This window comes from Ranitomeya variabilis, chromosome 2 (assembly GCF_051348905.1).
Source record: "Ranitomeya variabilis isolate aRanVar5 chromosome 2, aRanVar5.hap1, whole genome shotgun sequence".
NCBI lineage: Eukaryota > Metazoa > Chordata > Amphibia > Anura > Dendrobatidae > Ranitomeya > Ranitomeya variabilis.
Genome location: NC_135233.1, coordinates 1,001,910,404 through 1,001,922,027, shown reverse-complemented (window position 1 = coordinate 1,001,922,027; position 11,624 = coordinate 1,001,910,404). Strand labels below are relative to the sequence as shown.

Sequence of the window (11,624 nt, the reverse complement as noted above, 5' to 3'; positions counted from 1 at the left end):
TGATATAACTCACATAGGACGCCAGTCACACTTGTAAGGGCCCCTTCACACTGGTCGATTCTGCTACGATTACGACGCATTTGCGTCATATTCGACATCGCAGTACGAGCTCGTAGCCAGCGGTCACACTCTACGATGTTAACGCTTTTTCTGACGTAGTTGCGATGTGAACGTCACGCGTCGCAATCGTACGCTACCCTTCACACCGCCATAGCCCTACGACTCCGAGCGTGACGTATTACCAGCATGGGCGTGCTAAAACGTCACGCCCAATCAGGAGACAGGTATGCGGAAGCCCAACCCACGTAGTCGCATTACGAGCTCGTATGACCGCCGTCACATACTACGATTTCGACCGCCACAGCGAGACATTTACGACGAAAGAAAGTTCTGCTCTTTCTTTCACATCGTACGATGCTGGGCTGCGTCGCAGATCGTAACGCCATGTCACACTTTGCAACCTCGGAACGAGGACGGATAAACGTCACAAATCGAACGCTCGTTCAGACTTTGATTGCACAGTGTGAAGGGGCCCTTAGTGTGGTGCACAGTGTCTGGTATGCAACCTATTAATGACGCCCCTTGTACTAACAGGCGGGCTGCCCAGCACTATAATATGCAGCACACAGTGACAGACGCCCCAGAAAAATCTAACCAACATAGAGGCCTGGCCACATCCTGCAAAAAAGGATATGATATAGTGCAAAAAAAAAAGTGTCATCAGACAGGGTTTTGGGAAGGCCGTATCTTGTTGTATTTTTTCTGAGTTTTTTCTATGTTAGCTGTTTTTTTATATTAGTGGTAGGACCCGCAATATAATGAGGACCCTTGACGTTGGGTTGCGGGCTTATTTTATTTTGGCCAAAATATTAAACCAATACCTCATATAGTGTATGTGTTTATCATATGCATGCATTTTTTTGCACTATATCATATCCTTTTTTGCAGGATGTGGCCAGGCCTCTATGTTGGTTAGGTTTTTTTGGGGCGTCTGTCACTGTGTGCTGCATATTATAGTGCTGGGCAGCCCGCCTGTTAATACAAGGGGCGTCATTAATAGGTTGCATACCAGACACTGTGCACCACACTTATCAGTGTGACTGGCGTCCTATGTGAGTTATATCAATGTGCATTTTTTCTACTAGGCAGCCAACCCCTGCAATGTTTGGAGGGTGGGGGTGGTTGTTTTTATCAGGTAGTTTGCACATGTGCCACTCCTAGCCTTTATCAGTGGAGGCCTGCTGCATCCTGCTAAGTGTGCATTTGTCATCAGACAGGGTTTTGGGAAGGCCGTATCTTGTTGTATGTATTTTTTCTGAGTTTTTTCTATGTTAGCTGCCAATAGAAAACTATGTATCAATCTGCTCAGCTAATCTTGCTCTATTACATACTCCTCACAGATTGGACAGCAAGTTCAACAAGGCAGCTTGCCATTTAGACTGATGAATAGTCACATATGGAAAACTCATATTTGTATGAACAGTTGACCTTTTAAAAGGGAATCTGTCACCAGATTTTTGCTACCTCATCTGAAAGAAGCATAATGTAGGGGCAGAGACCCTGATTCCAGCGATGTATCACTTACTGAGCTGCTTGATATCATTTTGATAAAATCCCTGTTTTCTCTGCTGTAGAACTAGCAGTTCTCTGAATGCTGAGCTCTGTATATCCCAGCCCACACCACTGATTGGCATCTTTCTGCCTATGCACAGTGTACACAGAAAGCTGCCAAACAGTGGTTGGGGCGAGGTTTGACAGAGCAGATTGATAAGTTTGACTACATGACAGCAGGTTTATTAGACCTGTAGTGATAATCTCATGCTGATAAAACTGTGATTTTATCAAAACTACACTAAGCAGCCCAGTAAGTGACACATCACTGGAATCGTGGTTTCTGCCACTACGCTCTGCTGCTCTCAGATTATGTGGCACAAACCTTGTGACCGATTCCCTTTAACATCCTCCAAGTTATTTTCTCTAAAATGGGATAAGGTGTAAGACCATTTTTTTCATCATCTCATACTTAGAAATAGGGAATCCCATAGATTGGGGCGAGAGAGGGAATTAGAAAGGACAAAGGCCAATCCAAACTAACTGGAGAATTCTTTTTTACAAGTGTTACTGCAATAGCCTGAATGGCAATACTAATATACAACAGTCCGTTACTATTTAGGATTTACTAAAATGTGCAGAAGAACCCCTAGGTACATACTAAAATTAAATCTAACACAATGCAATAAAAAAAAAAAGAAATATCCTTTGGTTGCATAGATACAATTATCTCCCATTCTTACTGGTTCTTTCAGGCACAATCTTGAAAAAAAAACTGTTGAAACATTAAGAGGTGGTCCAATGTATAAAATTATATTTAGGTGGGTTTCTAATATAAAGATATAAAATTTACAAATACATACAGCTCTGGCAAAAATTAAGAGACCACTGCAAAATGTCAGGTTGTCTGATTTTTCTCTTTATAGATATATTTTTGAGTAAAATGTAAATTGTTCTTTTATTCTATAAACGTCTGACAACATGTCTCCGAATTTCCAAGCAATACATTTTGTATTTTTTCTAAAAAGGAGAAATGGTCAAAATTAAAAAAAAAAAACAGGGCTTTCAGATCTCATATAATGCAAAGAAAACAAGTTCATAATCATTTAGAAACAACAATACTAATGTTTTAACTCAGGAAGAGTTCAGAAATCAATATTTTGTGGAATAACCATGATTTTTAATCACAGCTTTCATGCGTCTTGGCATGCTTTCCACCAGTCTTTCACACTGCTCCTGGCGCAAAAATGTAAGCAGTTCTTCTTTGTTTGATGGCTTGTGACTATCCATCATCCTCTTGATTACATTCCAGAGGTTTTCAATGGGGTTCAGGTCTGGATATTGGGCTGCCCATGACAGGGTTTTGATGTGCTGGTCTCTTAATTTCTGCCAGAGCTGTGTTTATTACTAAAGGTGCTTGATCTCCAGCCAGTGAATCCGACCGATACGCACACAGCACTGTGACGGGCCAACACAGGAAACGCTCAAGCACAACCTGGAAGTAGAGCTACCGGGATGATACCACGTCCGGCTGGTAGCTGAGGATTAGGACACCTTTGGTAAATACCCATACATTAGTGAGTTGTACAGCTTACACCTAAAGAACTTTTTTTTTTTACCAGTGGACGACCCCTTACTGACCAATACAACACGGTAGAATGTCATAATCTAAACAATGCATCTTTTTAAGAAATGAAGACAAATAGTTACTTTGTGTTAACAGTATAATTCACTATAACATATTGTGTGCGATTCTGATTTTCAAGATACACATAGTTGTTTTGTTTTTTTCTTTAGTCCCGGTTGCAGTGAGCTCTTTTCCTAAATAATACACTAAATACAATATAAAATATACTGTACAGTTTATACTAAATGTAGCATAATATATGGTATTAAAAGAAGCAGTCCACACAGAGGAACCCCATAGAGAACAGCACTACGACGTCAGAAGGCGGTGAACGGTAAGGAGGAGCTGTGATATCATTACAGGAACGTGCTGTCACTTTGTATTGGTGCTATGGTCGTTTCTGTCCCACTAAATATCTGATAGTCCTAACATATACAGGGAGAATGGAAACCCCCCAATTTGGATTACAATGTAAAGAAATATTTGTGGTCTTTTATGGACCCGCCACATGTATACAGAAAAACCGACTGACTGCTGCTTTAATAAACGTATATTATACTTTAATCTGCACAGAAGGTGTTACATGGCAAACTGCTCTCAAAAACACACTATAAGCTGTTGTTGTTGTTTTTTTTTACATAGGACTGGTGCATGGAAGTACAGCTCAGGAATAAAAACACATATTAACACTAAACGTTTTGATAACTTTTGACTATTTTGACCATTTTTGCTGCAATGGGGTCTGCGGTTGTCCTGTGGCAGCAAAGGAGTTAACAAATTTAGTTTGCACTGCTTCTGTTGTCCCATTTCAACCTTTTACGGGATAAACGGGGTCTCAAAACTAGTCATTGTCTTCAATTCGGTGAAAGTCTTCGTACTTTCTTTTAATGATGAATGATCAGAGTTCATGCTTTCCTCTAAGTTGTACTGTCTTGTTTTCCAGTGCTTCCAGCCTCTGGGGGCCTCCATCAGCATGGTGCTGTTTAATCCAGTTGGAGGTGGCGCTGGAGTCAGAAAATGACCATCGCTTTCTCCAATTTCATTTACATTCTCCACAAGACTTGCAGCATTAACATTCTGCGGGGATACTTCAGTAACACTGTTGTTAAAAGACAACAATGGAGCCTCGCAGTCGTCGAAGGAAGGAGGAAAACTTTCAGGCACATTCAGGGAACTTCTTTCTTCAATGATATTGGATTCTTTGCTAGAACTACTGGCAATATTACTCCAGCCGCCTATTTCGGCTGTAGATGGTGAAAAGTCTTTATGGTCTTTATTCTTTAGACCCTTGAGATAGTGCTTCTTTTGGTGCATCCCGAGAGCTGCTGCAGTTTTGCAGACTTTAGAACAATGGAAACAAACAAACCCTTTAACACCCTGTTCTGATAAATGTTTTTGCTCGTGGTTCTTTTTTGTACAAAGGTATAGGAATTGCTGGGAGCAAAACTGACAGTCATATGTTTTTTCTCTAGTGTGAATCCTCTCGTGCTTTTTCAGAGTTTCATGTAACATAAATGACTTGTTGCAGTACTGACACTTGAAGTGCTTTACAGTCTGGTGGATGCGTTCGTGTTTGTTTAAATTCCCTGGGAAGGAGAAGCACTTTCCGCATGTCTTACAGGGATAGGGCTTCTCCCCGGTGTGACAACGCATATGCAGTTTTAAAGTTGAAGAATTTCGAAAAGATTTTTGACACAGTTCACAAAAGAAGGGTTTGCTGTCCATTTGCCACTGTGCTGTAATCATTTCTACCTTATCTGTTTTCTCGTGGTCTTTAAAATCTTCCGTTTCCAGAGGTTTCTCCTTTCCATCTTCCTGATCTTCAGCATGCCCAGTAGAACTTTTCATGTCCACTACATTAACTTCATCTATGTTTTCTACGTCAATGAAATCATCCTCAAGATCTCTACTTCTACTGTGTTTTTTCTTTTTCTTGAGTTTTCTAAATTTTTTAAAATGCTTAGATTTCTTTTTAGGTTTGTAGTTATAGTAGGGTCGCCAAGGTTTGTCAGACACATCCTGGTCGCTGGCATCATCACACATTTCTTCCATTTGAATACATTCTGATTTACGAAGTCGATTGGAGCTCCTTTCTTTCTTGTCTTCATCAGATACTTGCCGTGCTTTCTCTAGTTTAGACTCAGAATGCCTTGGTTTTCCATTTCTCCTGAAAAATAGCGATGAACCGGAGATCTGTCTTTTTACCAGAGCTTCACTTCCAATTTTGACTGTGATCTGGCAAAGAGGAGCAATTCCACTATTTACTAGAGTTCCGGGTAATGCCGGTTTTGCTATGTATGTTTCTGTTTTATTTCCTTCCCGAATAACACTTTTGTTCTTTTTATATGAAGTGGCAGGTTGTGTTACTTCTCGCCTTTCCGGATATGTCTCCCCTGCCCTGTACTTATCTGTCTGCTCATCCTCACTTGTAGATTTTGACTGTGTAGCTTCAACATTATTTCCCTGATAAGTTTCTTCTCTTTCTGGTGATACAATGGTTCTACTGTGATTCCAACCTATTCCGTTTGTTGCTGTACCTCCGGTCACAGCATTTCCATGCATGATCACAGATGATACCCTGCTGCTGTGCATAATCACAGATGGTGCTGGCTTGGTAGTGTTAATAACAGTGGGAATATTTTGATTCTCAGTATAGGAAGGACAGGCTTCACTATCACCTACTGTTGGAGTGGAGTCCAAAACGTCATTGAGAGTGCTTGAGTTGGAAGCAGGTAAAACATTTGCATTTTTATCACACTGTATTATATTAAATGGCCAAGACTCCTGGTTTGTGGTTGTAGCATTTTGTGATGCTGGGTCTAGTGTACAAGAATAGCTTTCCGGGTTTTCCAAAGCAAACGGCGGCGAGATTATTGGATTTTGTACAACAGTGGCTATGTTAAATGAATTCTGTCCTTGGAAGTGGATTCCAGAGTGCTCTGCAGAGTCATTCCCAGATCCATTCAATGCTGCTCTTTTACTCTTCATCGGTAAAAGTCGATATAATTTGTAGGGATAGATACTAGATTTGAGGCCTCTGTTGTTTGCTTTACTCCCCACACCTAATCTTGGATCAATTCCATGAGAAGATTTTTGATGATTTTTAAGAATGTAATAAGTCATAAATGTTTCTAGGCAGAATATGCACTGATATCGACGATCCCCTGTATGCCAAATTTCATGTTTAGTTCGATATTCTGCTAAGGCAAACACTTTGCTGCAATAATGGCAAGGATAGGATCTTCTCCAGGAGTGGACATTAGAATGACGTCGAAGGCTTGAAAGGGTAACATAATTTCTTTTGCATACAATGCAAACGTAGAATATTTTACCATCTACTATCTTCACAAAGTGATCTGTCGCAGCTGAGGAACCATTGGGAAGACCATTCTGGTCAGAAGCTCCATCGGCTGAGGTAACCTGTGAAAGGCTGTTGGGTAACTTCATATCTTTTTCAGTGTGGACCACTTTAAAACAGATTTGTTCATGTCTCTGTAAGCGTTTGAAATGTGCAAACTCTTTGCTGCAATTTTTGCAGCTTAATGTCTCATGATGCCTTTTAGGTAGTGGATAAAGTGCATTTTCACAGAAAGGCTGAGGGACGGGTGGGTTACTTTGAGCAAGTGGCAGTAAGAGACTTTCATTTTCCTTTTGGCTATAGAGATCAGAAGGGTTGGCCGTTTGGTCAGTTGAACTGGCAACATTTGTAGAAGCACTACTCTGGACTATAGTTTGGGGAATAAAACACTGAGGCTCTAACACAGGCATGTTGCCAGTTGATGACGGTTCTTGGATACTGGGAACTGGATGTGGTGTGCTATCCTCACCATTCCCTAAATGGCTACGCTTATTGCTATGATCAAACACAGAGTCCTTCTTGTATGGAGCATCCCCAGGAGACACTGCATAAGAATGCTCAGCCAAAGTGTTAACAGGTTCACCATCACTACAGACACCGATATCAGAGTTACTTTTATCGTTCTCTTCTTCAGAAGGGCCGTTAGACTTCCTAAAATTTGCTCTCAAATCAAGAGGAGAAAATCCATTGACTTCCGTTTCCAAAATGGAAAATGCATTGGTTATTCTTGGTCCATTAGCAACCGCTGGGTCATCCCCCCTTTTATCTACAGTTTCTGATTTCAAACCATTCTCTCCTCGAAAAAATGTAGGTGGTAAAGTTCCCTCGGTTTCTGTTGAGCATGTGACAGATGAACATTTCTTGGAAGTTTTTATATTTTCTAAAAATGTTATTCCTAGTTTTTTACCAGCATCTGCAAGATCAGTAAGTGTCTCCTTTTTCTTCACTGCAATCTTAGAGCTGTAAATAAAATTCAGTATCTCCGTAAACGTGTCAGCTTTGAAATCTGTGAGTTCCAAGACATGTCCTTGTATTAAAATACTCTGGCTCCGGAACTGATTCCTAAAATATAGACTTGAGGCTGCCAGTATATTCCTATGAGCCTTAAATTTGGTGTCTTCAACCACGATGGTGACATCACACAAGAATCCTTGCATACGTTGCTCATTTAGACTACAGAGAAGGCTCTCTCCATGAAGGCAATCTGCTAGGTCTTCTGAAGTGAACATTCTGATTTAGGCATGGAAGTCTATGAAGACAAAAACAAAATAGATTAGTTTATATTCCACCAAATTGACTAAAGACATCTTTACCTAAATGATATATGAAATATTAATGTGCGAAAAATTCTAAAATCACCAATCCAATTTCTATAAATGTACCACAAAAAAAGAGGAGTGCATCTTGATGTACAGTAAAGGGCCAAGTGTTTGCAATGTTGTATTGTGAATTTTTTTTTCATTTCTTGGTAAAATATTGTCTGTTTTCTTTTTTTGTCTTAGACACAGGGCACTTTGTATTGATCCAAGCTTAATTATTATTACGGTATTTTGTTTTTCTTAGTTTTGATGCACACTACGTTACTCATAAGCAGGATCTCTAAGGCTAGGTTAACATGTTGCATATTTGATGCAGATTTTATGCATGCGAAATCCACACCTGTAGGGCTGTCCCACACGTCCAGATAATTCCGGTACCGGAATAAATCGGTACCGGAGTTATCCGTGTCCGTGTGCCTGGGAACTCACGGAGGCCATACCTGCGGCACACGTGTGCCGCCCGTATGGCGAGTGGGTACCACACGGAGCGTGTGGTACCCACTCTGCATGGTGCTGAAGCTGCGATTCATATCCTCTCTGCAGTAACGTTTGCTGCAGAGAAAATATGAAGAATAGTGTTAAAAATAAAGATTTAGGTGTCCGCCGCCCCCCCCACCCCCTGTGCGCCCCCCCCGCTGGTCAGAAAATACTTACCCGGGTCCCCCGTCGGCTGTCGCTCCTTCTTGGTCTTGCCGCGGCTTCTCCTGCATGCGGTCACGTGGGCCCGATCATTTACAGTCATGAATATGTGGCTCCACCTCCCATAGGGGCGGAGCCGACTATTCATGATTGTAATTGATCGGCCCCACGTGACCGCATACAGTAGGAGGCGCGGCCAGACCAGGAAGGAGCGACAGCCGACGGGGGACCCGGATAAGTATTTTCTGACCAGCGGGGGGGCGCACAGGGGGTGGGAGGGCGGCGGACACCTAAATCTTTATTTTTAACACTATTCTTCATATTTTCTCTATAGCAAACGCTGCTACAGGGAAGATATGAATACCGGCTTCAGCACCATGTGGGGGGGACAGCGCTTACTGTAGCGCTGTCTCCGGCACGCCACACGGACCCCAGACGGAGAATGTCCGTGTGAGGTGCGTGTTTTACGCGGACCCATTGACTCTATTGGGTCCGTGTAAAACGTGCGCTCCCACGAACACTGACATGTCTCCGTGTTTGGCACACGGAGACACGGTCCGCAAAAAATCAATGACATCTGCACAGATGCATTGATTTTTATGGGTCTACGTGTGTCAGTGTCTCCGGTACGTGAGGAAACTGTCACCTCACGTACCGGAGCCACTGACGTGTGAAACCGGCCGTATACAGTACCAACCAAATGGATGAGTTTTACTGTCATACAACCCACATATTATGTGGTTTTGTGGTGTAAAATCCATGCAGTAATTGATTGTTGGTGTGTTTTTTAAAAACTGCAGCATATTAATTTCTGTTGCAGAAAAAGCTCCCTTTGGGGCAGTTTTACCCATTAATTTTAATGGGGACCATGCAATCAGCAGTTTAAGCTGCTGTTCTGTGCTTCTTAGTGCTGTTTGTTCAACAAAAGACACATACTGAGTATTTGGAGCAGGTTTTTCTGCACTAAAAACCTGAGTGTTGGCAGGGAAAACGATGCATAAAATATGTGCACTTTTATGTGAGTTTTTCCCCATTCATTTGACTGGGAGAAAAATGTTGCAAAACACTCAAAGAATTGACATGCTGCAGATTTGAAGAATAAAACAAAAACAAAAACGCTTTGATGGTTCATGGTTCAAATCTGCAAGGAAACAAATAAGCAGCATGTGCATGACAATTCAGAAATCTTAATTCACTTTGCTGGTACTGTAAAATGCAGCATTTGGAACAAAGCACAGCGTGTGAAGAAGTCCTAAGTGCGGGAAATAAGTGCAGACATTTTGTTGCAGAAATACTGTGGATTTCAGTTTAGTTAACTACACCAAATGTTCAAGAAGTGAAACCAGATTTAAGATGTAAGGATGAATGCTTATATTTTTGGGCTAAAGATAAACTATTATTTTCATATTTCTTGCTTTTTTTTTTTTTTTTTAAATGTATTCATTATTATTCTACACTTTTTGAAGGGGTGCAACTAGAGATGATTGTAAAAGTTCAGGGTTTGTACCGGACAGTTAGTGTCTGGTGCTAAACGCTGAACAAGGACTTCTACTGAAAGTCCGCTGCAATGCTTGGAGTTCCGAGAGAGAGATTTTTTCCAGATGCAAAGTTCGGGTCTCTATTGTTTTCAATGGGATTCGGGTTCTAGTTCAAGTTTGGCTACAGTTCTGATACCTGAACCGAACTTTGTGCTAAAGTTCTGATTGGCTACCACAACCCGAACTTCCACGGGTCCGCTCATCCCTAGTTGCAACCAAATACAGAATTGCGCAAATTGGAAATTTCATTTGACATGTGAAATTATTTCCAAGCATGACAAAAGAAGATTTTAACCTAAAGGAAAGGAAAAACCACTGTACAAGTGGGACATTTTTTGCAATTATTGACCGGTTCAGAGTATGAAAAATGGTGAGAATTGATAAGTGTGCATAGTAATAGCAAGGTATCATCATCAAAATAATCAAAGGCATAGGATTGATGTGACTCACAGGATTCTCTTGGGTTGTGTTTTCAGGCAGTTCTACATTATTACCCTGTGAGCAATGCCCCTTGAGAGAAATTATGAACATTAGCTGTGAATTAAAAGGCCCGTATCTCAGAAACCGTATGAAGGATTTAGAAAAAAAATTACTGGGGAGTATCAGGAATAAAATATGAAAACAACGTCCACTTCTGACCTGGTGTCAGATCTTTATAAAAAAATATTTTAAATTCTAAATGAATGACAAGCCCCACCACCGAGATCACCCTGGGAGGACCACAAAGGCTCCTTTTGCACAATGTCTATTTTTAGTGTGGGTCGCAGGTTTTATCTGGCAAAATTGTTCTTGTTTTCTGGATTGTTTTAATAAATAAATGATGAATCTCTTGATTCACACATGAGAGCCAAGTTTCTAAATACCGATTAATGGCATAGGATCCTACTCGAGCACCAACTTACCGGAAGTGCCGTGCTTTGCCTTTCTAATTATGGATCTGTTCAGTGTCTACATTGAATAAACTGATTGGTGTCGGTGTATCTGATCTGACATCGATGACCTATCTTCTGAATAGGTTCTTATTTCTAGATGCCAGGACTACCCCCCTTAAATAAATTCTAGAAATAAATATGGCACCTGATTTATATTCCTGATTTTATTAGTACTGTATGTTTAAAACTAATGAGACTGTGAGAAACATTGTGGGAAATTTAAAAAATATAAACAACCAGACAAAAAGTTCTCATTTTTCCGGGTCCTCTTGAAGAATAAAACTCCATTTCACAAGCTTTTATACATTTATCAGGTAGGAAAATATTCTCATTACCACATTTACCTTTAGGATAACATCCAAAACACTTTAAGAACAGGGGTGGAGACCTATTGATACTGGGGGAGTCACATGAGCGATATAACATTATTTTCCCCAGGGCATCACGGGACAATTTAACAGGATGCATGGCCTTGTTGATTAACCTTCTGTGGATCAGGTATGGCCTTACATTAATTTTCACGTACAGAAGAAAAGTGTTGAAAAATTGTCATTATTATGTTGAAAAGTCTACCCCACACTATGCCAAAAGGATTTAATTTTTTTTTTTTTGTAAAAGGGTTCAGATTCACCCTACATAAACTGATAGACATAAAATAAT

The 11,624-nt window shown here is 40.7% G+C and overlaps 1 protein-coding gene across 5 annotated transcripts in view; it reads right to left on the bottom strand.

Annotated features, from left to right (window-relative positions):
• Positions 1 to 2,495: 2,495 nt before the first annotated feature.
• ZBTB38 (zinc finger and BTB domain containing 38) overlaps positions 2,496 to 11,624 on the bottom strand; it is a 33,947-nt gene continuing 24,818 nt past the window's right edge. For all 5 annotated transcript variants that reach the window (XM_077291177.1, XM_077291178.1, XM_077291180.1 and 2 more), the window contains exon 2: positions 2,496 to 7,785. In XM_077291177.1, coding sequence (XP_077147292.1) covers positions 3,995 to 7,765 — 3,771 coding nt within the window. In that variant the 5' untranslated portion in view covers positions 7,766 to 7,785 and the 3' untranslated portion in view covers positions 2,496 to 3,994. The remainder of the gene's footprint in view (positions 7,786 to 11,624) is intronic.